Source organism: Bison bison, unplaced genomic scaffold (genome assembly GCF_000754665.1).
Source record: "Bison bison bison isolate TAMUID 2011002044 unplaced genomic scaffold, Bison_UMD1.0 scf7180017864322, whole genome shotgun sequence".
Taxonomy (NCBI): Eukaryota; Metazoa; Chordata; class Mammalia; order Artiodactyla; family Bovidae; genus Bison; species Bison bison.
Genome location: NW_011494894.1, coordinates 7094376 through 7120728, shown reverse-complemented (window position 1 = coordinate 7120728; position 26353 = coordinate 7094376). Strand labels below are relative to the sequence as shown.

The following is a 26353-nucleotide window of genomic DNA, read 5'->3' as shown; positions in this document are numbered from 1 at the left end:
CTGCTGCTTAGCCAACTTTGTTGATTAATGATGATATTGAATGCGTTTCGCCCTCCATGGACCAAAGAACATCACATGGTCAGATTTCCCTAGATGTCTGTGGAGAACATACTCCTCCCATGGCTGATTTTTTTTTTTTTCCTCCAAACTATCAACATAATGTCATCTGGCTCACACAAATCTAAAAATTTAATAAGCAGCTCTCCAGAGTCAGTAGGATCAGTGCCAGCACCCCATTGTAGGCGCTGTCTTTGAGAATGAGTTTGAAAGCTTAACTGTGGAACAGTGTAAAGGGAATGATTGATAACATTTGCTCAACTCGATCCTGGAGTCATAGAAAACATTCTTGACAGAATGTGCCAGCAGCGTAGTTCTTGATAGGGAAGTGAGCAGAAGCAAATGATGAAGTAATCCCTCTGCTAGTGGGATCACAAGCAGGGGCCACCCCGGTACCCCGACCACCAACCCACGCTGCTGCACTCACTCAGGTGAGAGGAGTGAAGTCGGCCTTCCCTGACTGGTAGGGAAGTTAAATAAGAGCAGGGGAAAGCATGACGGGCCACGCTTCATCCAGTTCAGTGTTTTCACTCTTACTTTAGGGAGTCGTTTCTCCTGATCATAATCTTGAGTTTATCGTACAGGTCGAAGGGGACCAGCTGCCTCCGGGACACACAGTCAGTCAGTATGAGACGTGTAAGATCAGGACCATAAAAGCTGGCACCTTAGAGAAGCTCGTGGAGAACCTGCTGACGGCTTTTGGGGACAATGACTTTACATATATCAGCATCTTCCTGTCAACATACAGAGGCTTTGCCTCCACTAAAGAAGTGCTGGAGCTGCTTCTGGACAGGTAAGAATCTGAAGCGGTGGTGCGAGGTGACAGAAATGTCAGGCTGTTTGCAGAGTGAAGGCATAAAGTTCTTTTTCTTTTGAAAAAATTTTAATTGGAGGATAATTACTTGATGGCCTCTGCCATACATCAGCATGAATCGACCATAGGCATATGTGTGCCCCCTCTCCTGAACCCCCTCCCACCATGCTCCCCACCCCATCCCTCCAGGCTGTCACAGAGCACCGGCTTTGAGTGCCTGCATCATACATCAGCTTCCCACTGGCTGTCTGTTTTACATATGGTAATATATATGTTTCAGTGCTATTCTCTTAAATGATCCCACCCTCTCCTTCTCCCATTGTGTCCAAAAGTCCTCCCCAATTAAGTAGATAGCAGACATGAATATTTTAAAAATAGAAGTAATTCATGTATATAGTGAAAAGTTCAAACAATAAAGAAAATTCTGAAAAAAAAAGTAAAAAATAAAATGTAAAACTTTCTGTTTACCTAAGTCCCTTTCCCAGGCCCATTCTTCCTAGGTAATAACTGTAAACTATTCCTTTTGTATTATTCTCAAGCTTTTCTGGGTGTATATAAATGTATGTTTATATATTTGTATTTATATATGATATTTATAAATATTTATAGTATGAATAGAACCACAGTACACAGTGTATTCTGCAGCTTTCTTTTTTTACTTATCTATATCTTGGAGATTTTTTTTTTACTCAGTAAAGTCTAACATTTATAAAGAGTTTTGAACAGTGGCTGGGATATTGAAAGCTCAAGAAATAAGTTATTGTTATTAAAGTCAGCACATGTAGGTAGATACTGTATTCTTTTTAGTGACTTTACGGTATTTATTGGATAGAATGTTCTGTGTGTGTGCAAGTATTAACACTTGCCTGAGAATTCTATAGGATAATTTCACAGAAGAGTGACTGATGGGTAAAAATATATAAGCATTAAAAAATATATATATTTATCTTTATTTCTTTGGTTGCACTGGGTCTTAGTAGGCTTCCCTGGTGGTCAGATGGTAGAGAATCTGCCTGTAATGCAGGAGACTCAGGTTTGATCCCTGGGTTGGGAAGATCCCCTGGAGAAAGGAATGGCAACCTACTCCAGTATTCTTGCCTAGGAAATCCCATAGACAGAGGAGCCTTTGTAAGGCACTCCAGATCTTTAATCTTCATTGCACCATGCAAGATCTTTTTTAGTTGTAGCATGTGAGATCTAGTTCCCTGACAGGGATTGAATCCAGGCCCCAAGCATTGGCAGCCTGGAGTCTTAGCCACTGGACCACCAGGGAAGTCCCCCAAATATATAAGCACTTTGAAATGTGAATGATGTTGCTAGATTGCCCTTCAGAAAGTTGTGCCAACCACTCTCCTGTCCACAGAGAATGAGGGTCCCTTTGCTTTCCCTGTAGTCTGGCCAGCTGTGAGTAGCATTTTCATCTTCATCATTGAAACCATCTCTACTGTCATCTGTTGAAAAGGAGCTCATTGTTTTTATATTTATGTTTCTTAACATTTATGAGTGAGGTTTAGCATGTCTTGAAATACTTATTGGTCATTTGTGGGTTTTTTTGTGAACTCGTATTTTCATCTTTTATTTTGGATTATTGTTACCTAATTATTGATCATATAATTATAACTCTTTGTCTAATAACAAAGTTAGGTTTCTTAAAATGTGTGCGTGTATATATATATATATATATATGCGTGGGTGTATATATATATATATTCTTTTTTTGTCCGAGCTGCACAGCATGTGAGATCTTAGTTCCCCAACCAGGGATCATACCCATGCCTCCTGCACTGGAAGCTTAGAGTCTTAACCACTGGACCACTAGCGAGGCCCCCACATTTTTTGCTTATATTTGTTGGAAATATATTTTTTCTAATTTGTTGTTTATAAATATTCTTTTTTATGAACACATTAAAAATTCTTTTTATGCAGTCATTTATCAGTCTTAAGGCCTTTAATAATCTAATTCTGTTATGATGTGAATAAGGTATTGATAACAGTTTTTCTCAAGATATTTTCTTCCTAGATACACCTAGAGTGAAATCACTCGGATCAATGGATGTTCTTATGTTTACATTCAGGAAACATCCACAGAATGTCTTAACTGGATCAGTGCATTAATAAAGCCTAGACAGCTTTGGACTTCGACGTCAGTGGGAAGTTCTGTAGGTTTTTTTTTACAGAGCAGTAATTAAAATATTAAGCATGGTGTATAAACCTGTGGGGTTAGTGAGTCATTTCTTTCATAGTCTCATAGTTGTTAGCCTCACACCTATAAATAGAACCTGAAGAATTATATGCATTTTCTTTCCTCTGTTCTGTATTTTTAAAGAGGATGCAGTGTGCTAACTGTTGGCAGGCAGTATGAGGAAACAGGTCAACACATCAGAAACTCCTACAAGTTTTCTTTGGAACTGGTAACCTCCTCTGCTTATGGGGTAACTCCACTGATAATAGACCGCAGATGTCTATCGTCTGTGAAGGGGCGTGCACATGAATTCCAGCTGCTCATCATAAATAGTGGACAAACACACAGGAACTAGAGTGTTTAGTCTATGACTCATGTACATCCAGCTTTTATGTGATGATTTTTAAAAATCTTCTGTTTGTTTTCCTATTATAGTGGGTAGACATTTTTGGATTGTTAAAATATTATGACAATTGTTAAATAACAGAATCAACATGAATTGAAATTATATTTAATTCAAACTATCATTTAAGGTATAACTGAATAAAGAGTTAGGATATATCTTGAACCATTTAGGTGGGCCAAGGCTTGACTTTGAATTTAATCTCATAGTCAGATCCTTTGATTCTGACATGAGTGGAATCAACACGTACTGAAATGTTTTTAAAATACCCTGTGCTCTGCAAGACACCATATGGACGAAGCAGAAATAGGAGACTTGGTAAGTTCTCACCCCTGTGATGAATTTACTGTGAAACTGCTGGTGTTTAACCTCCAGGGCCCCTCACTGGGAGTACCCTCTACATAATTGATATTCACAATTTTATATTCTTTTTCTTAGAGAAAGCCCCTCAAATGACATAAGGTAGCCCTGCAAAACATGGATCCACCTTGACAACTTAATATTTTACCGCAAAAGATAATTACACTTAGAAAACAAGTAGACAACTGCTTAAGATGGTATAAAAATGAAACTCTAACACTTTCTACAGAAGTTCAGAGAAACATATCCTACTTATTTTGCTTCCTCCGCAGACTTTGGATTTGTCCATATATATACAAACTTCACGAATATTTCTTCCTCACTCTATTTCCTACTCACTCATATCCTATGGCCAAATGTCAATCTCTGATTTTAACCAAAATGCAGATTCTGTGAAACACTGGGATCTTAAATTGGTTGTTGGGGATTTTAAGGTCTGTAATTTGGAGGTAAGCAACTAAGTTGCATAAATTTACCTTTTCTGAAGATAAGCTGGATAAACTGTTTTCTTATTAGTAAATTGTGGTCAACTTGTTTATGGGTCTCTGGTGGTCTGCTTTGTTTTTTCTAAAAATGATTTCTCTTGGATTCTTAATAGCAGATTACTTATCCTTTGTGAAATTAACACTGAGAAGTTATTATAGGATGTGCTAATCCTAACCAGTCCAGAACGGATTGAAGGCAGATGCTGCGGTATTTATTTCCCTCCAGAGAAAAGCATATTTGAAACCAAACTTTGATTTTTCTTAAGACTTCCAATCATGTGGCTTTTATCATTTGGAACTGTTTGCTTTCTGTGATTTAAAAATATTTGTGATAGTTTCTCTGTTTCATTCTACTAATATGAGCCTTTGTAATTGACCAGTGGAAAGTGGTTTGCAGTCGTATATGGCTAATTCCCTGTGTGTGCCTTATCGCTTCCTTAGGGGTGATCAGCAGTTAACAAGAAATTCTGTTTTCTGTACTTCTCACTGTGGCTAAGAGTTAATTCTAAGGCTCATTGGCTTTCTTTTAACCTAAGAAAGTTTTTGAGTGTGATTTAGCTGTTTGTGTTTGGGCTCTGTGGCGCAGATGGTAAAGATTCTTCTTTGAGTGCAGGAGACATGGGTTCAGTTCCTGGATTGGGAAGATCCCCTGGAGGAGGGCATGGCAACCCACTCTAGTACTCTTGCCTGGAGAATCCCATGGACAGAGGAGCCTAGTGGACAGAGCCCGTGGGCTCACAAAGAGTCGCACACGACTGAGCGACTAATGTGTTTACTTCCACTTCAACTTTAAACATACATTTCACTTAAAAATATGTTCTCTTCCCACTGTACCATTTAAAAAAGTAAGTTAAATACTACCGAAAACACCCCACCTCAAATTTAGGGAGAAACCTACTTCAGCTAGTGATCCTCACTGAGAACCATGAAATGTCTATACAGACATTCTGGATTTTTCTTCAAACAGCTGTCACACTTGCTACTTTTAGGTTCTTTCTTGGTCATTCTTTCTTTCTCTGATATCAGAAATGAGCAGACTGCAAAGGACCAGAGAAATGGGGTGAATTAGATCTCCAGAAACTTTTGCTAAGCCACTAATGGCACTTAGGTCACAGTGAGAAAGGATTGAGTAATAATCTGAATTGCCTCTTCATTTTGAGTGAATTCTCCCAGTGGGGGACTTCTGGAGGATAAAGGTTGAATGGCTTCAACCTTTGAATGGCCATCCCATAAACACTATGCTTTTAAGACCAATCTGACTTGGGTTTGCTGGCTTAGGTCACTAGAGAGGAGACTAATTCAGTGGGTCTTTGAACTTATTTCTTCTTCCCATGTTTGATTGCCATGCATTTTCAGACTATCTTATTTAGTTCATTGATTGTTACCTGCATGTATATAATGAGAAAATTGAGGCTCAGAAACTTTGAGTCAGTAAGAAGCAGAGCTGGAATAAAAACCTATCTCTTTCTGACTTGGAAGCGCTTTCCAAGCATACCAGATCACCTTATATGTCATTTGAAAATGTTAATGTCATTTCTAAAGAAGGGATGATTTGGCTATCTAGCTCTTATCCTTTTCTCTATTATCTCAGTTGATTTTCCTTAGAAATTGCATTTCCTGAGGGATACTTCCTTCACACAGTTGTGAGCAGCTCAGTTGAACATCCATGCTCCTTTTCATTCATCCACTGAAATGAGGTTTATCAGTTTTAATATCTACCGTGTACTGTGCAAGGAGCTGTGCATATAATGGTAGACAACCAGTCATGACTCCTGTCTTCTTCATGTTTAATGGCTGAGAGTAACTTAAATAAGCATACACATAAATGTGTATAATTAAATTAAAATCGATACTGTCCTTGGGAGGTAAGAGCTAGGTTCTATGACAGAGACAGTAAGAGAGGATGGAATGGGAGAGGAGGGTGTTATCAAAACAAAACTTGATGTTGGCCAGTGATATTATGTCGTTAGATAGGTCATGGGCTGTCAGAGTCCCTACTGATAGGGACCGTGTATCTGGAGTATTTCTGTTTGATGTACTCAGCGAAACCCCCTGACCTGAATCTACTACTTCCCAAAGATAACTCTTCTTGGAGGGTAGGGGTATAGCAAGTGCAGCAGCTCGGGAGGACTTATGCAAATATGTCACTACTATGGGGATAGTAATCTTAAATCCATACTTTATGACACATGGAGTAGTCACACCTTCCTCTGTAAAAGCTGATGCACCGACAGCCAGCAAGAATGGAGCTGTGCAACCAAAGAAACCAGTTCCTCCACAGCAGAGAGAAAGCGATCAAGTATAAGACTTGAAAACATTGCATTTATTTCCGTAGATTTCATCAGAAGTGCCACCACATAGGTTTCCCTTTCATTTCTTTTCATGCTTAGATTGTACCATTTACATGTGGAATCTAAAATGAACCTGTATGCAAAACAGAAACATACTCATGGACATAGAGATCAGACTGTGCTTGCCCCAGGGGAGGAAGAGGGATCACAACTGGGAGTTTGGGGTTGGTAGATGCAAACGATTACATTTAGAATGGATAGACAGCAAGGTCCCACCGTATAGCACAGGGAACTATATCCGGTCTCCTGGGCTTAACCATAAAGTGGAAAATAATATTTTAAAAAATGTGTATATGTGTAAACCTGAGTCACTTTGCTATGCAGCAGAGACTGGCACAATGTTGTAAATCAACTATACTTCAGTTAAAAAAAATAGACTATTTTCAGAGAAGGTTTAGGTTCACAGCAGAATTAAGTGGGAAGTACAGAGACTTCCCGTATATCTTTTGCACCCATGCATGCCCCTACTATCAACATTCTCCACTAGAAGAGTACACTTATTACAAGCACTGACATATTGTGTGTGCTTAGTTGCTCAGTCGTGTCCAACTCTTTGCAACACCACGGACTATAGCCCGCCAGGCTCCTCTATGCATGGGGATTCTCCAGGCAAGAATACAGGAGTGGGTTGCCATGCCCTCCTCCAGGGGATCTTCCCAACCCAGGGATCAAACCCAGGTCTCCCACACTGCAGGTGGATTCTTTGCCATCTGAGCCGCCAGAGAAGCCCCACTGACACATTATTATCCCCCAAAGTCCATAGTTTACGTTAGAATTCAGTCTTGGTGTTGTACATTTTATGGATTTGGACAAATGTATAATGATACGTATCCATCATCATGGTATCACACAGAATAGTTTTGCTGCCTTAAAGAATCCTCTGTGGTCTGTCTGTTCATTGTTCCCTCCCCCAATCCCTGTCTGTCACTGATCTTTTTACTGTCTCTGTATGTATGTGTATGTGCTCAGTCGTGGCCAAGTCTTTGCGACCCCACGGACGGTCCCTGCAACCCCAGGCTCTTCTGTCCATGGAAATTTCCAGGCAAGAATACTGGAGCGAGTTGCCATTTCCTTCTCCAGGGGCTCTTCCTGACCCGGGGGTCAAACCTGCATCTCTTATATATGCTGCATTGGCAGGCACGATCTTTACCAGTAGTGCCAACTGTGGTCTTTGCCCTTCTCAGAATGTCGTATTGTTGGAGTCACACAGTGTGTGGCCTTTTCAGATTTGCTTCTTTCACTTAGTAACGCACAATTAAGGGTCCTTTATGTTTTTTCATAGCTTGATAGCTCATTTCTTTTTAGTGCTGAACAACATTCCACTATCTGATTGGACCTATAGTTTAATTACCCACTCCGTGATGCTGGGAAAGATTGAAGGCAGGAAGAGAAGGGAGCAACAGAGAACGACATGATTGGATGGCATCGTCGACCCAATGGACCTGAATTTGAGCAAACTCTGGGAGATAGTGAAGGACAGGGAAGCCTAGCGTGCTGCAGTCCACGGGGTCGCAAAGAGTTGGACATGACTGAGTGACTGAACAACAGCAACCCTTACTGAAGAACATCTTGGCTGCATCTGAGTTGTGGCAATTCTGCGTAAAGGTGCTATAAACACCCATGTGCAGGTTTTTGTGTAGATGTAAGTTTTCAGCTCCTTTAGGTAAATACCAGGGAGCAAGAATTTTGCATCATATGGGAAAGGTATACTTAGCTTTGTAAGAAGCCATTAAACTGTTTTCCAGAGTTTCTGCACCATTTTGTGTTCTCATGAGCAGTGAACGAGAATTCCTGTTGCTCCACATCCTTGAGAGCATTCGGGTTGTCAGTATTTTGGATTTTGGCCATTCTAATAGGTGTGTAATGGTATCTCACTGCAGTTTTACTTTGTAGTTCCCTATTGGCAAATGACAGTGAACATTTTTTCATATTTGGACTTGTCATCTGTGTATCTTCTCTGAGAAACTGTCCTTTCAGATCTTTTGTCCATTTTTTTAAGTTGGATTTTTATTTTCTTATTGTTGAATTTTAAGAGTTCTTTGTGTATTTTGAATAACAATACTTTATCAGATGGGGCTTTTGCAAATATTTTCTTTTAAGTCTGTGGTTTGTCTTCTCATTCTCTTGATACCATCTTTTGCAGAGCAGAGGTTTTTAATTTTAATGAAGTCTAGTTTATCAAATTTTTTTCATGATTTGTGACTTTGGTCTTATATCTGAAAGATCATTATCATACCCCAGGTCATCTAGGTTTTCTCATATGTTTTTTTTCTAGAAGTTTAATAGTTTTATGTTTTACATTTAGGTCTATGATCTATTTCGAGTTAATTTTTTGACATGTGTAAGGTGTTTGTCTAGATTCGTTGTTTTGCACATCAGTGTCTGGTTGTTCCATCACCCATCATTTTCTGAAAAGACTACATTTCCTCCACTGTATCGCCTTAGCTCCTTTGTCAAAGACCAATTGACTGTATTTGTGCAGGTGTATTTCTGAACTTTGTCTTCAGTCGATCTATTTGTCTATGTTTTCATTTATACCCCACTGTCTTGATTACTGTAGCATTATAGCAAGTCTTGAAGTCAGATAGCATCTGCCCTCTGACTTTGTTCTTCTTCAGAATTGAGTTGGCTATTCTGTAGTTCTTTTCCATGTCCATATAAACTTTAGAATCAGTGTGTCAAAATCCACAAAATAACTTGCTGGGAGTTTGATTGTCATTGCACCGAACCTACAGATGGGGTTGGGAAGAACCGTCTTGACAATATTGAATCTTCCTATGAACATGGAATCTCTCTCCCATTATGTAGTAATTCTTTGATATCTTTCATCAGAGTTTCATAGTTTTCCTTATATAGACCGTGTATATATATTTTGAATTTATACCTAAATATTTTAATTTTGTGGGAGTACTGATGTAAAAAGAGTATGTTTTTAATTTCAAATTTCACTCGTTTATTACTGGCATATAGAAAAGTGATTGATTCAAACAAATTTCATTTATGAGGATGCTGGATCTTTGTTGCTGTGCTCCGTTGGGCTCTCTCTGGTTGTGGTGAGCAGGGGCTTCTCTTCGTTGCGGTGCACGGGCTTCTCACTGTGGTGGCTTCTCTTGTTGCGGCACACAGGCGCTAGGCACACGGGCTGAGCCACAGCCTGGCACTGAGTTGTTAATACTGTATTAATTCATCATAAACCTAAGGGAACTCCTGACTTGTAAACAGATTCTGTGGTTGTCAGGGTGCTGCCTACTCCTTGCTCCCAGTCCTAACCTGTTTCTTTGGGCAAACTTCCAACCTTCTTTGTAGCCGTGGCGGCTGTAGCATGCTAACAAGACAGATCTGCAGCTGATGGTTTAGAACTGTTACCAACGACAGGTGGAAGGAGGAGGCACTGAGGAGCCACCAGGCCCTCTGGGGGCAGCGAACGGGCCAGAGAAGAGAAATGGGTGGCCAGGCCTTGGAATGGAAAAACCCCAAGAAACCTGATGGCAAGGGTGCGACGGCCATCAGACTTGAGAAACGACTTGATGTGTGAATGAAAATCAAGTTCTAGCAAGAGACACCTTTTCGTTTTCTTCCCCTGGCTGAATAGGGATTATAAAGTCTTTGATTTTTTTTTTCTTGGTCTCCCATTCAGACAATTGTGGGTCAGGGCTGGAGGTGAAGATGTTATTGTCAAGGAGAATTTTTGCAGTGTTTCATAACTGTCAAGTGGAACAGAAATACGAAGTTCTTTGCGCTGTTAATGATGCCTTAAGTCTCGGGGACTAACATGAAGATACGGTGGTGAATCGAAGGACGGTGGAGGGCCCTTCACAGCAAAGACCCAGAGGGGAGGACTGAGGCTCTTTCTGGGTCTTCTGGCTTTTTCTAATCACGGGGAAAGTTTGCCTCAAGAACCGGACCTCGTGTGTGAACGCATGCTGCCTGGTTCCCTGTCCAGCGCCACTGGCCTCTTCCAAGAACAAGGAGTTTTTACCTTGTTGCCTCTGACCTTTGTCTTCTCCTTGAATAACTGGCTTCACGATGGTAACAAGACCCTTCCAAGGTAGGCTTGGTGGCCGTGACCCAGTAGTCAGGCCACGCTTGAGTGGAGAGGTGTCCACCGTGGAGGATATTATTCAGGGTGATTAGAAACATCCCCCCCAGCTGCTCTGTGGTGCAGAGTCCACAGCCTTCACCGAGGCCTCACTTGGTGTTCCTGACATCTGCAGGCTATTTCTCCGTGTCATTATCCTGACTCAAGGTCAGCTTCTGAACATTTTCCTCATACCTGACCTATGTTCTTATGGGTCAGTTAAAGAAAAAAATGCCTCAGATGTTCCCAGGCTGGGCTTGATGAGAAAAGCAAAGGCCCCCAGAGGTCCCTGAATCAGTGGCTTCCTGTGCGGTCTCCCCTGCCCTGACTTCCTCCTCTCTGCTCTCTCATCGTCCCTAGTAAGTGGCTTCTGCCCTCTCTTGCCCTCCCCTCCCACTCTTTTATTCGTGATAGTCGAGGGCATGATTTAATTCACTTAGCCAGTGTTTAGTGAGTGTCCCCCAAGCGCAGGCTGTCCTCCAGGCTCAGGGCAGGTACCACTAAGTGATATGAAAGGTGAAATCAAATCCCTGACCGTGGCCGGCTTGGCCCTCGGGGTCTGCCCCCGCCTCCTCCACGCTCACCTCCTTCTCTGTTTCTGCTTCATCTCTTTGCTCCCGTCTCACTGGCCTTCTGGATGGTTCTCAAGCACTTTGTCCTGCCACTGCCCCAGGGCATTTGCGTAGCCTCTCTCCTCCTCTTGGAAGGCTCCGTTCCTGGAGATCTCGGTGGCCTGCTCCCTGACCCTTGAAAGATTTTAGGTCATTGTCATGTTCGCATGGGGCCTGCCCTGGACTCTAGGAAGCTGCCACCTCAGGCTCTCCAGTCATGTCTGAGCGCCTTTAGCTGCTTTTTTTTCCCCTCTCCATTGCACTTTTCACCATCTGACTATTCTATATTCACTAATCACTAGTTTATTGTTTATCTCCCCCCCCACCATGAAAACAAGGGCTGGGGTTAGTTCACTGCTGTATCCTCAATGCCCAGAATAGTACCCAAACATAAGCTTTAATAAATAATGAGGACTAAATGAGTGGAAAAAAAAGAATGATTAAGTGAAAAATCCAAGAATTTATCACTCGGTGGAGGGACACATAAAATAAATAAAATAACTGTGGTTTGTGTGATAGGGTGGTGGCTCAGAGGCTGGGCTCTGGAGCCTGACTGTCAAGGTTCATGTCCTTGCTTTACTGATTAGCTGTATCTTCAAGGGCAAATGGCTTAAGCTCTCTGGGCCTTATTTTCTCATTCATTAAATAGGAAGAAGAAGAATTCTATCATATAGGATTATGTGCTTAGTCGCTCAGTTGAGTCCGACTCTTTGTGACCCCATGGACTCTAGCCTGCCAGGCTCCTCTGTCCATGGAGATTCTCCAAGCCAGAACACTGGAGTGAGTTGCCATGCCCTCCTCCAGGGAATCTTCCCAACCCAGGGATTGAACCCAGGTCTCCCGCATTGCAGGTGGATTCTTTACTGTCTGAGCCACCAGGGAAGCCCCATATAGGATAAGCGTGAGATAATCCATCCATCCAAATGAAACAATCCATGTAATGTGCTTAGCACAGTGCCTGGCCTATAGTGAGCTCTCAGGAATTATTAACTGCTATAATCAAGGGATCACTTGCCATAATCAAGTGGAGCCTGAAATGTTCTTCAGGATTATCCCCATCCTGGTCTGATGTTGCTGAGACTCTTCTGTTAGGGAGTAGAGGTTAGAAAGCCGCCCCCCATCCCCCCACCAGAAGGGCTGTCCCGGGGTTAACTTTATTTTAAGATTTCTCTGAACTACAGGTGTCCCTGGTCCTCCTTTCAAACACATATTAAACATTTTTTTTCTGCCCAGATAGGCTCCAAACAATACATCCATTCCCCTTGAAAATAACTGTTTCCTGTTTAAATATTAGCAACCAGTTAAGCATGAGTTTTTTTTCTTTTCTTTTTCTAGTCATTTCTAGGTAACAGTAAATAATTTATACTTTTGAAGACATTCACAATTCTTTCTTTTGCCTTGTGACTATAGAGAAAACCATGTCAGAAGTTATCCTGATAATTTGTATTTTAATTTAAGTGTTTTGAATTACCATTTAAAGAAGGGCAGTTTCTCAATGGTAAGCCTTCTTAAGAAGTTGGACTTTGATCTTAAATCCTAGGGAGGTTTTGCAGAAATTGGAGGTGACATTGTTGACAGGTTTGTCTGTAGCTACTCATTAATTAAACACACACACACATACACACTCTTTATTTACTCCCCTGGAGTAAATGAATTGAACTTGACTTTGGTTTTTGATGGGAAGCTATGAGAGGGTCCAGGAAACATCAAAGAAACACTCTTAATCTCATAAAACTAACTCTTAACTCTCAAATGACCTAGCTTGAACATTAAAAAGATCTTATTTCCAATGCTGGTCTAGTTTCTTTTCTGTAAGATTTAATTCTCCTTAATGATAAGAAAAGTGCAGCGGCAAATAATTATCCCCTCCCCAGTCCGTTAAATTCCAGTGGGTTGTAGGCTTTTAAATTTATCTTGCTTCTAAAGGTCTCCTCTGTAAATGGTATATATACATTATTTTGCATTTTATACTGTTTATGCCTTCAAGATATCAACTTTAAGATCTTATTTACTTCCTTTGCATTTTAATTTTAGATTTTTTTGTAATGATCCCAGCTATCGTAAAGCTTTTGCCTGGAAAATCCCATGGATGGAGGAGCCTGGTAGGCTGCAGTCCATGGGGTCGCTAAGAGTTGGACACGACTGAGCGACTTCACTTTCACTTTTCACTTTCATGCATTGGAGAAGGAAATGGCAGCCCACTCCAGTGTTCTTGCCTGGAGAATCCCAGGGACAGGGGAACCTGGTGGGCTGCCGCCTGTGGGGTCGCACAGAGTCGGACACGACTGAAGCGATTTAGCAGCAGCAGCAGATTGTTAGAAATGAAGGCACAGACAGGTTAAGACATGGATATAAGTAAAAAGTCACATGATGCCTTTATAGAGACAAATTTGAACCTAGTTGGTTGTTAGGAAGTTCATTTTCATGTCTGCTTAGGGAACCTTGCTAGAAATAGTCATCAACATTCCTATTGGTGCTAGGCACTGTTTTAAGCTCTAAAGAGACAGAAGTCCTGCTCTTATGGGGTTTATGTTCTAATGGACAGTTAACGTAACAACTATATTAATTGTACAGTATGCTGGAAGGTATTAAAGGCTGTGGGAGAGAATGAAGCAGTGGTGTTAGTGTTTCATTTTCATAGGATGGTCAGGGAAGGCCTCACTGGTAAAGTGACGTTGGAGTAAAGGCCTGCAGGAGCCCAGGGAGTGCGCCATTGGAGTGGGCCTGGGAAGCACTTGACAGCACGTGCGGAGATTCTGAGGCAGGAGGATGCTTGATGTGGGGAAGAGCCAGTGAGGTCAAAGTAGACTGAGTGAGTGCAGGAAATGTGGTCAGAGATACCACATTATCTGTGGCAGGTCACTTAGGGCCTTGGGAGACAGGTAAGACATGGACCTTTTCTCAGTGGGGAAGAGTGGAAGCCGGGGGAGGCTTTTGAGCCGAGCAGTGGCATGGACAGCATCACTTGGCAGAAGCCAGGAGAGGAGTTAAGTGGTTGTTGCATTGATCTCAGCCAAAGATGGCGACAGTGTGAGCCAGAGTGGAAGTGATGAGAAGTGCTAGGATTCAGGGTATGTTATAAAGGCAGAACTGAGAGTGTTTCTGGTGGGTTGGGCAGAGAAGAGTTAGGTAGGGATGCTGCAGCCTTTGAGCCCAAATACCTGGACCATGTGTGCCAACACACGCGAGGCTTGTTATTGATGCTTCTTACTGTCTGGTCTCCGAGTTTTTACCAACCAATCATGCTGGTCCCAATTATGAGCCTCTAGATTCTCTGCTGGCGAGGAAGAGTATCTGAGGGTCTTCTGAGCAGATGGTACCAGGTTCGCTAAAGAAAAAGAGCTTCACTCACTCACCATTGTCAGTTGCTTAGTCCATGACACTATCTGATGTACCTGTGGCACCATCTGGGAACAGAACTGTGATGGGTGTTCATGTTATCCCAACCATCCTTTCAGTTCTGGGTCTGCAAACCGTAGAGAAAGAGCAGCTGAATATGAGACGCTTAAGTAAAGACATGGGATGGGAAGGTCAGGGGATTTTTAATATAAACATCATCTCTGAAAAGGATATCAGGAGCTAGAGAATGTGTGTCTTTCCCTTGTAAAGTCTTTTCTCCCCTTTTATTTCTGTCTCTCAGAGATTCTAGTTGGTGCATTGTTTCCAGGATAACCAGAAAGAGAATTAACAAAGGAACACAGAATGTGACGAGAACAAAATCCCACATTTAGTCACTGAGGGCTGGCGGGCAAGAGTTGATGGGTCACTCTGGTCAGAGGGGTGGCGTGGCACGGTGGCCCCCCATTTCCCTGCACTTGTCTCATCTTCCCTGCTTAAATAAACCACAGAGTCTGTTGTGAGGGAACATGAGGACAGGGTTCACTATGATGGTGGCCAAAGAGAGAGAGCCAAGAAATCCCACTCTGTTTATTTACTAGGAACCTTCCCCAGCCCTGCCTTGCTCACGGGGGGCCTGCATTAGTCTTAATCTGCCCGGTTCTTATCTCAGGGAAAGCAAAGGGTAGCCCTGGAAGCCTCTAAATAGCAGGTGCAGAATGAAGAGGAACAGGGAGGGCGGAGGCCAGTGGAAAATATCTTTGGGAGGCCAAGAAGTCCATAAGGCTGATGAGCTCGAGAAAGGAGCAGGTGGAAGGGAGGCAGGGGGAGGCTAAAGCCTAAGGGCGTACACTGGAACTTCCCGGGATAGGGCAGTGGGGAGACCAGATGGACTGGCATTCGGTCAAACCAGATGGCGGGCTTTTATGTTTTAAAGGACTTGCAAATCCTCAGAACAAGGAACCATAAGGGTCCTGGGGCCCTTAATCCCATTAGTAGAAGACAAAAATGTGCTCTTTAAAAATGTAAACCCTGCCAGTTTTAGAATTTCTGTTACCAAAACTTTGGGACAGATTGCCAGCTTGTGAAACTCCAAGGAATCTCTGAATGCTCCACTGATGGGAAGAGAAACTGCAGAAATAGTCTAGGTGTTCTAAGTGAATAACATAGGCTACTCCTTAAGAATTTGAAGTGAATTTACTAAATGTATATTCTGAGCCAAATGAAACATGGTATTTCTGTATGAAATAGACTTGCATTACCTATGGAGTTGGAAGGACACCTAACAGTGTGACTAGGACTGATCAATTATTGAGCAAGTTTTGAGTCTGTAATGAGAGAGATTTTATTTTATTTTTTTTTAATGAGAGGGATTTTAAAGTTTAAGCACCGGTTGCTTTGTGCCCCTATGTCCCCCTCCCCCAGTGGCTGGGGAAGCCTAGACCAGCCTCACTGTATACACTGCTGCTCTCATGGTTGTTGAGACATGAGGATTCTGTTCTGCAGTCCTTGTCTCTATCTCAGCCTAACCTGAGGGTTCAGAATCATTCCCATAATGCTTCTTCAATAGAACTTATCCTCAAGGAGACCAGACTCATAAGCAGAGCATGGAGTGATCAGCTTGTGCCCACATGTGGTGCAGGCATGAAGGCTGAGCAAGCAAAGCCACATGTTCCTTCAGTGGATACACAGAGGGGCAGAGGTGAGGGGTTGATGCTCCAGAACTCAGGAGGAATCTCCGATCTGTGCCTCATGTAATGACTGATTCTCCTGCTAAGGGGAAAAGCCCAAGTTCATCTAAAATATTCAAAGAAATGTTGAGTAGTTGAGAATGTTTGAGAAAGTTGTAAGTAGTGTGATTCATCATTAAATCACTTTTCTGTAGGAGTAAAATAATGTGTGTGTATATATGCATGCAGATACAAATTCTGCACATATATATATGGAAAAGGTATATATACACATATATACACATTAAATAAATATAAAAAATACAGTATCATTTTTGGATGCTATTTCACAAGTGTTACTTTCCTTAAAAACTCCTGAAAAGTGTAACTGTTACCTTGTAATTGAGATGGAATAGAATTGCTTTCCAGCACTACCAGCTGTGTGTTTTGTTTACATATTTGTGTGTTTGTTTTTATCTGTAAAGGTATGGGAACCTGACAAGCCCAAACTGTGAAGAAGATGGAGGTCAAAGTTCATCAGAGTCCAAGACCGTGATCAGGAAGTGAGTGTGCCTCTCCTCTGCATTACAAGCTCTCTGTCAGGACTTATTATCTTAAAAGACTATAATTTAGTAGAGTTTTAAAATTCTTTTGGAATGTTGTCATGCTTTTTTTCCATAATGCATAAAGTCATAGAATTATTTTTTGACCATCTAAAATGATATTCATTTATTCATCCAGTAAAAATGTATTGATCACCCACTGTTTGCCAGGCCCTGTGCTAAGGGATGCAGCTATAACAAAATAAGTAAGTCCCAGCTCTTACGAAGGTTATGTTTTAGTAGAGAGACAGAGAATCCACACAGAAATGAATGAAGTAGGGCAAGAGGGCTAGATTCCAATGGAGTTTGAGTCACATAGGGTGTCAGAAAAGGGCTTTCTTGTCTGATCCAGACACGTTGGAGCAGAAACCTGAATATGGTGCAGACAGGGCCTTGTGAGTGTCTGGAAAGGGAGACTATGGAAGAGGCCCTGTGGCGGGAACAGTGTTCAAGAAAAAGTAGAGAGGTGGATGAGGCTGCCGCCGCATGAAGGAAGTGGCAAGTGCTGGGGCAGGACATCCGGAGGGTCGCGGGGCCCCTTGTCACATGTGGACTTGAGGGCCTGGGGAAGCATGTTGAATTTTATTCTAAGGAATATAAGAAAGACTTATAAGGTCTTAGAAGCATAGTGCTGTGGCCTGCCTTATATTTAAAAGACCTACTCTGGCTCTGTGTGGAAAATAGACCATGACACTGGGGACAGGGCAAGAGTGGCAGGGAGGAGCCTGGGTAGGACCCTTTCATGGGCTCAGGCAAGGGGTGATGGCAGCACGGGCTTGAGTAATAACAGCAGTCGTCCTTGTCGTGGGAGTAACAACGGGTAGTAGTAACCGCCTGCAGAGCTCTCAAAGGTGTTGCTGACAGGATGTACAGATGCAGAGGATGCGGCATGTGAGACAGAGGAGGCACGGACACCTCCACGGGTTGTGTGTGAGGCCTGATAGACCAGCGCCCTGGCTTCATGAGACAAGAAAGTCTGGCAGGAAGAGCTGGCTTGGAGGGGAGCTTGTGTCAATAATTTCATCTTAGATGTGTTGATTTTGAGGTAATTGGGTGAGTCTAATTTCCAGGGAGAAGTCTGGACTGGTAGACATTTGGGCATCCTTAGTTTATACATGGCGTTTCAAGCTATGGGGCCGGATATGACCTCGTGGAGATGAAGGGTAGATAGAGAGGGGAAAAGTCCAAAGACTGAGCCTTGGTTCCTTCCAGTTAGGAAAGTGGAGGGTCCAGCAGAGGAGACTGGAAAGGAACAGGCGTGGGCATGGAGAAGAAAGAAGCTGTGTTCCAGAAGATAAGTACAAAAGGGCTTTCAGAGGGAGAGTGACCAACTGTGTCTAATGCTGCCCAGACATCAAGTGTGAGGGGTCTGGGAAGCGACTCCTGCTTCTGCCCCACTTTGGTCTTTGGCACCCTTGACAAGCACCGTTTTGGCGAATGGAGATGTGGGTCAAGACAGGATAGAAGGGGAGGAAGTGGGGAGGGAAGGTCTACTAACTCCTCTTGGGAGTTTTGTTGTAAAGGGGAACAGAAAAATGGGGTGGAGGAAGAGGGCAAGGCATGGTCTTTTTGTTTTGTGTTTGTTTACAAAGAGAGTTTATGCCGATGAGAATGATCTGGCAGCCACTGAAGAAAAATCCATGATGCAGGGTTACAGGCTGCTGAAGAAATGAGCTTCTTGAATTGTTATTGTTGTGCTTAGTCGCTCAGTTGTGTCTGACTCTTTGTGACCCCATGGACTCTAGCCCACCAGGCTCCTCTGTCCATGGGGATTCTCCAGGCGAGAATACTGGAAAGGGTTGCCATGCCCTCCTCCAGGGGATCCTCCCAACCCAGGGATCGAACCCAGGTCTCCCGCATTACAGGCAGATTCTTTACCAGCTGAGCCACCAGGGTTCTTGAATAGGTGGCTATATGCCAGGGTGCTGAAATCACTCATGGTTTCATTTTAGGATCAAAAGACCAGGGAGGTAATCCGATGGAATTTTTAATTCTTCAGAGGGTTGGATGATGGACTCCTTTCTCTATGAGCCAGGGATGGAAAGATGAGAAAACTGGGTATTCTTTTAACTTCTGAGTTAGGTTTCAGGTAGTTTCTTAATTTTATTGGTTGGGCCATAACCTTCCAGAAAACCAAACACACCAGTGTAGGTGTTTGAATGCTGAGTGCAGGGTGTGGTGAGTAGAATTAATACCTTATTCCTAGAAGGCTTGGGGATGCTTCTTGGAAGAGGTGACTTTTTTTTTTTAATATTTATTTTTGGCTGTGCCGGGTCTTTGTTGCTGCACGCAGGTGTTCTCTAGTTGCAGTGAGTGGAGGCTCCTCTCTAGCTGAGGCACATGGCTTCTTACTGTGGTGGCTTCTCTTGTTAGGAACGTGGGGTCTAGAGCATGGGCTCAGCAGTTGTGGTGCATGGGCTTAGTTGCCCCACAGCAGGTGAGATCTTCCCGGACTAGGGATTGAACCAGTGTCGCTTGCCTTGCAAGGCGGATTCTTAACCACTGGACCATCAAAGAAGCCTGAAGAGATGACATCTGAAGCAGGCTTTGAAGGAGGGGGAGGGTTTGGATGGTAGAGCCATTTAGGAAGAGGGGACAGTGGGACCAAATCAGGGCAGTGTTGTATACATGACATTTGGGGGAGCAACACATTTGGCTGCTTCACTGTGTACATGTTGGGTGAGGGTAGTTAAGCTGAAGCTATCATGAAAGGGTTGAACTTCTCACTCGAGAGTTTGGACCTTACCTGGTTAAGTGGGCAGTCAGCCCTAAAGTTTGTGCAGGAGGGAAGCAGTATAATCAGATAGGTAGGTTGAGGGGATGGATTAGGCTCACAATTTTTTTTTTTTTTTCCTCTTGTATTTCTTTTTTTTTTTTAATTAATTAACTTTTTATTGAAGGATAATTGCTTTACAGAATTTTGTTGTTTCCTGTCAAATCTCAACATGAGTCAGCCATAGATATACATATATCCCCTCTCAGAAATATGGAATGCTTCATGAATTTGCGTGTCGTCCTTGGCAGGGGCCATGCTAATCTCTGTATCATTCCAATTTTAGCGTCTGTGCTGCCGAAGCAAGCACTCCTCTCGTATTTCTTTATTGTGTCATTGCTGGGCCCAGTCCAAAAGCCGCTGCCTAGCCCTAAATCCTTCATGACCACGTGCTCTCCGCTTCTCATCCACACATATTTCCCTGTTCACTGATATGCATGGCAGACTCTTATTAGATTCAATGGTTAGTCCCACGTGAGACTTAACAGCCTTCTTACTCAAAGTGTGGTCCATGGACCAGCCATCTCAGCATCGCCCGACAACTTGTTAGGAATGCGGAATCTCAGGCCTCACCCCAGATCTAGATGAAAATCTATTCTAACAAGATCCTCAAGTGATTTCTACGTCTTTTATGAAAGTTTGAGGATTGCAGGATTAGAGGGGTTTGTTACTGTTAATTTTGGTTGACCATGAAAACCTATGGAAATAACAATTTTTAAAAAAGGAATGTTTTTATAATGAGTGCTTTAAAATATACGTGAAAGAAGAGATACTGTACAAATTGAGTGGCTAGCTTATCAGATGTAACCTTGACCTGTGACCAGATTCAGAAATAAGCATGTTGTTATCTATGTATTTTGGAATTGCGTCATGTCTAGAGCTACCGTTTAACTAGCCACCTGAATGCTCTGAGGAGAGTAACAATATGAAAAATATCCAGAGCTTTTCTGTTTCCCAATGGGTGTTTTGAGATGAAATAGGCTTCTGGGAAGTAGCAGTTAAAGAAAATTGATTTGTACCCTGAATGTGAAGAGTCATGCTCAGGCTTTTAAAGGCCTATTATAAACCTTCATTTGGGATTCATTGTACACCAGGAACAGTAACCGTGGGTGAGACTCCAGGATAAGCTGTTTTAAAGGGCTTTACAGTTTTAGGCATATGAGGCCTTAACAAAGAGCTTTCACAGAGAGCTCCCCTGAGGGGTCCATCATCCGGGGACAATGGTCTTTTCCTAAAGCCTCACAGTGAGTTGGTAGAAAGTGCTTGACCCTCTTCCTCAGTCTGAGTTGCCTCTTAAAAAAAGTACGCCTGACGAAAATATGCCACTTTTTCATATAATGGGTCGCTCTGTCCTGCAAATACGGAATGTGAAAATCCCTTCTCTCTGCTGACCTCTTTCTTCTTTCCGTTTCCCTTTCTTCTGTGTGTCTTCTTGCTCCCTGCCCTCTACCGCCCCCCGCCCGTCCACCACGTCTCCTTTCATTATTTTTCATCTCACTTCAGCATCATCTTTTTGTTCTGTTTTTCACATGCTACTCGTCTGATCATTTCTATAACTCGATAAGCTCCCTGCTTTGTCTTCCTGGGACGAATTCAGAGAAGCAGCTTCTCGGCTCCACTTGTAACACATGGAAAGTTCCTTGATGATTTCAGAGCTGCGGCAGCTGACTTGTAGCAGTGACTGAAGATGTCCCAGTGGCTGATTGATGTGCGGGAGATATAGCTGTGTGGCAGTTCTCAGTGGGGGAGTGTTGCCCCCAGAGGACATTTGGCAATATCTGGAAAATTTGGGGTTGTTTCAACTTGGTGGGGAGATGCTCTGGCCTCTAGTGGGCAAAGGCCGGGACTATTTCAAAACACGCTGCCATGCACAAGACGCCCCCTTTCCCCTGTACAGCAAAGAATTACCCGACCCTAAATATCAGTATTGCCTAGATAAGAGACCCTGCTGCACAGCAAGGAGGCTGTAGTCCTCAATAAAAACTGTCTTTATTTATGGATATCTAAATATATATAAAAATAATACCACACTTGTCTGGAAATTTACTTATTCATGTCCCTTCTTTTTCTTTTTTTAAAAAAGTATGCAATAATCTGTGCTATTTTTTATTTTTATTTTGGTCACATGGCATGTGGGATCTTAGTTCCCTGATGAGGGATCGAACCCGTGCCACTTGTGTTGAAAGTATGCAGTCTTAATTACTGGGCCACCGGGGCCCTCATGTCTCTTATAATTGGGTGAATCCAGTGCTGAGGAGGTTGTGGAGCCAGCCTCACGGCAGGTGACAGGCCCCGGGGAACGAGTCCTCATCCGTCACTGTCACCTGCCACCCATTTGACCTATTCATTCACCTCTCTCAGTTTTAGTCTCTTTACCTAAAAAACGAGTGCTCTGAGATTCTTTCAAGTTTAATGATGCCTAGAACCCCCACCTCCACCCCTCCAGGCTCCTCTGCCCAGGGGATTCCCCAGGCAAGAATACTGGAGTGGGTTGCCAGTTCCTCCTCCAGGATCTTCCCAACCCAGGGATTGAACCCAGGTCTCCTGCATTGCAGGCAGATTCCTTACCACCTGAGCCACCAGGGAAGCCCAGGATAAAATTTATATAGTTTTCTTTTCATCTTCTTAAAAATGAAAATGAGCTCCAGTCCAAGTTCGATGCACTCAAAGCTGGTGCCCTGAGACAACCCTGAGGAATGGGATGGGGAGGGAGGTGGGAGGGGGGTTCAGGATGGGGGACACATGTACACCCATGGCTGATTCATGTCAGTGTATGGCAAAAACCACCACAATATTGTAATTAACCTCCAATTAAATTAATTTAAAAAAATGAAAATGAACATCAGAAACAGAGATAAGATCCAGATATTATATTGATTGAGTGAGAGGTGCCCTTGACTGCTTGTTTCTGTTGGAAAGACTATGTAACTTGTTTTGATAAAAATAGGAAAGAAAAAATAGACCGCTTCTTTGATTTGCTTGTTATTAATTGTGATATCAGAACCACTTGCTACGATCATGCATAAAGAGATGGGCTAAAAAGCATTGTGTTGTGGGGTCAGGCAAGGAGCAGCAAAATGCCCATTGTTTTCCTTTGCTGTGAATCTGTGTTCTTGTGATTTCAGGTGGGAAACAGACGGCAGGAATTCAGTGACACTCTAAGAAGTAAACATCCTGTTTTAGGACAGATGCCTTCAGTTTTGCAGTCCAAGGGTGAGGGTTGGGGGGTGGAGGTGGGGAATCACTACTGGGCTTAAATATGAGAAGGGAAATGCTCAGCTATTGTTTGGTTTTTCAGTTTTTAATGTAAAGCATAGAGCAAGGCTTACGTTTGATACAGGTTCCCAAATCCCAAGATAACAGTCTTTCCTGTATTTCTGAATATGGATGGATCTAATCAACCTTTCAAAGGTTTGAAAGAACTTAAAAGAAGGCAAAATGTGGAAATGCAGATGAAACGGTCAAGATGAAAGATTGGTGTCTAGTGTCTCGGACCACAAGTGGCTAGTATTCTTCAGGAATTTCAAAAAGTATCTGAATGCGCTGTGACTCCTAATCCTGAGTGTGCCCGGCTTAGGCTTTGTGCAATAAACCTTCTAAGTTATCTGGCTAAAATGAGAGTTCCTTCAGTCGCAAGGAATTCAACTTCCAGGGCTTTTAGATGCTAGAATCTTTGCACACTGGGATTTCTGATGTTAGTACTAGAACGATATAAATAAGAAGTCATACTGTGTTTATTTCTATAATCCCTAAACTTGCCACTGTTTGAGAATCGGGACACTCACTTCCTATGACAGAAGAAAACACGTCTGCCTACATTCTCCTTCCTGCTGACATTTTTCATGGTGAAATGTTATCTCTTAAGAATAATATATAAAATCTGAACCAGATGGAAAAAGGAGGCTTTCCTTAGTGCAGATTTATTATAGTCATTGAATTCAGAAGTGAGATTATGAAGAAGTAATATTAACCATATAGAGCCTTGACACCATGAGTCTTCATTTTCCAAAATGTGTTTGAGATTAGAATATCATACATACACATGCATAACTTTATTTAAAGAGGTTTAAAACTCTCTCTTCAGGAATCTTACTTTTTTTTATTCCTTTTTAAAATGACTACTGTAATTAATGTTGAAATAGTTTTCTGTTTTGTTTTCTTTAATTGACTCTCATCACTTCCCTCTTGGAATGCCATGTTTTGCTTCCTAAAACTCTGTACCACAGCAGTGGTTTAAATGGTTGAAATCATTCTACTTTCGTCTCCACACATTCAGATATGATTGTCATTCATGTAATCGTCTGCCAGAAGTTGTAAATAGTCACACCAGATTATAGTTACTGGTAAAGATTTTAGTTACATATAAGTAGTAGCAATCTAAGATATTGGAAATTAAAGAAAAGAGAGATGAGTTCAAGGAAGATGGCTGTGATTCTTTTACTATCTGGGAAACTTTGTAGTGAAAAGTATTACAAAGTCTTCCCATTGAGTTTGCAATCAACATTCCATCAAATTCAACTAACCTAACAGGGCAATTAAAATCAATCTGAGTAATGGTAACAAAAATGGGGCAAAGGAAGAGGGGTAAAGAACAGAGCAAAAATAAGATTGAAAATTCCAATCTTGTAAGAATTAAAGACTATCATGTGAAATTAATATTTTTTAAAAGTAAAACCAAAGAAGAAACGGAGGTGCAGTACATCAGATAAAAGAGCACAGTATTATCTTTAAAACATCCATCCTAGACTAAGAAAAATAGAAATGATAGTTTTAGAAGTCCCTGAAATCCTGAATCAGAACTGTGTGTTTAAGGGAAGAGTGTAGGCTCCCAAGCAGAAGTTATTAATGCTTTTCTGCCCGTGGGGGAATGAAACAACGTTAATCATCATTGATTCAGAAAGAAGAAAAATTGGCTGCCTGAGAAAACACCTAAGGTTCTCTACATGTCAGAGAAAGGTAAACAGACATCACAACCAGACTCTGTCACTTCGTCACCCTGCAGGCTCAGGGATGATGGAAGTGATGACACCACGGCCACCGCCTGGCCAGTGCCACCGCCTGGCCACTGCCACCGGTTACAGTTTGAGCTGTGCTTACGTTAATGCAGAGCTATCCCCATTTTGTATTTTCTTTTACTATTACAGATGCTGTGAGATATTGTCCTGATTTTATAGGTGTGTAAACTGAAGTTTCAGAACAGTGAGGCACTTTGATTAAGATCAAGCAGCTAGCTAATGACACATCTGTTATTTGATCTCAGATCCAGCTGAGATCCAGGACCTGGGTTTCTCACCATTTTGCTGTCGGGGCTGCTGCTTCTAAAAGAGTGTTTGAATCTCTGGTGTGCGTGAATCCTGACCAGTCCTCCCCCTCCCACACATTACGTTTGTCTGTGTCGCAGTGAAAGGGCTATAGACAGAAGTACACGAGGAGCTAGGGTGTAGCATCACCACTGGGACAAATGCTTTAGCTTGTTAGCATTCTGAGATTGTACAATTTGGGATTATTTCCTCGTTTGGCTTGGCTTTATTATTCAGTGAACACCCTGAACAAGGGCCGCAAACAGCTGTTAGAAATGTGGAAGTTAGGCTTGTTTCCTGGGGAAGGAGATGGTTTGCAGGATGTGAGGAAAGAAGAAGGACTCAATCTGAGTGCCTGTTTCCTGTTCTCGGTGCCTCATAGCATCTGTCATCCCCAACGGAAACTCCATTCTAATGGTGAAAAGTGTAGAAAGCCTCAGCAAGTTTTTTCATTAGAGGCCTATTTATAGCCTAAAAACTCTGGTCTCAGACTGTGAGCAATCAGAGAATAATGAGTTACTGAGGTCCCTGAAAAATAATTTTTGGTGAGCGGCTCTATCTCTTTCTAATAATAATGGCCAGAATTCATTGGCTGCTTCGTAGGAATAGTTCCTGTGTTAAGTACTCTGTATCCTTTCAGATCCTCCCAGTAGCTCCATATGTTGTTCCTATTTTACAGATGAGGAGTCTGAGACATAGAGAGACTGAGGAACATGTCCGGGGTCATACAATAAATGAGTGAGACAGGGATTTAACCCAGGCCTTAACCTCCGTACGGTGTGGCCCCTACTTCCTTCCCTGTGATATGAATGAGACTATTTCTCTTAAGTACTTAGGTTGGACCCTCCTGTTCATCTCCGCTCCCCACCGCCCCTGCCCCTTTGGACATCTTAAATAAGATTTAAACAGTTTTAGATTTATATGAAATTGAGCTGATAATACAGAGTTCCCATATACCCTCCTCACAGTTCCCCTTGTTATTAACTTCTTGCATGAGTATACACATTTGTTATAAACATTGAACCAATGCATTGTTAATGAAAGTTCATAGTCTAGTTTCAGTTCCTTGTTTTTCTTTTTACCTAATGGCCCAATTCTATTCCAAGACCTTCCAGGACACCACATTACCTGCAATTGGGATATCTCCCTGGGTTCCTATCAACTGTGACAATTTTTGACTTTTCTTGTTTTTGGTGACCTTGATAGATTGGAGGCATACTGGTCAGGTATATTTTAGGATAGCCCTTGATTGTGCTTCCCGGGTGGTACAGTGGTAAAGAATCTGCCTGCCAGTGCAAGAGACACAAGAGATGCAGGTTCTATCCCTGGGT

General features: G+C 42.4%; 1 protein-coding gene across 2 annotated transcripts in view; it reads left to right on the top strand.

Annotated features, from left to right (window-relative positions):
• RGL1 (ral guanine nucleotide dissociation stimulator-like 1) overlaps window positions 1-26353 on the top strand; it is a 129335-nt gene that overhangs the window by 42886 nt on the left and 60096 nt on the right. The window contains exons 3-4 of one of the 2 annotated variants that reach the window (XM_010853093.1): window positions 642-850; window positions 16833-16910. In XM_010853093.1, coding sequence (XP_010851395.1) covers window positions 642-850; window positions 16833-16910 — 287 coding nt within the window. The remainder of the gene's footprint in view (window positions 1-641; window positions 851-16832; window positions 16911-26353) is intronic. The other variant, XM_010853094.1, reaches the window with a different exon arrangement.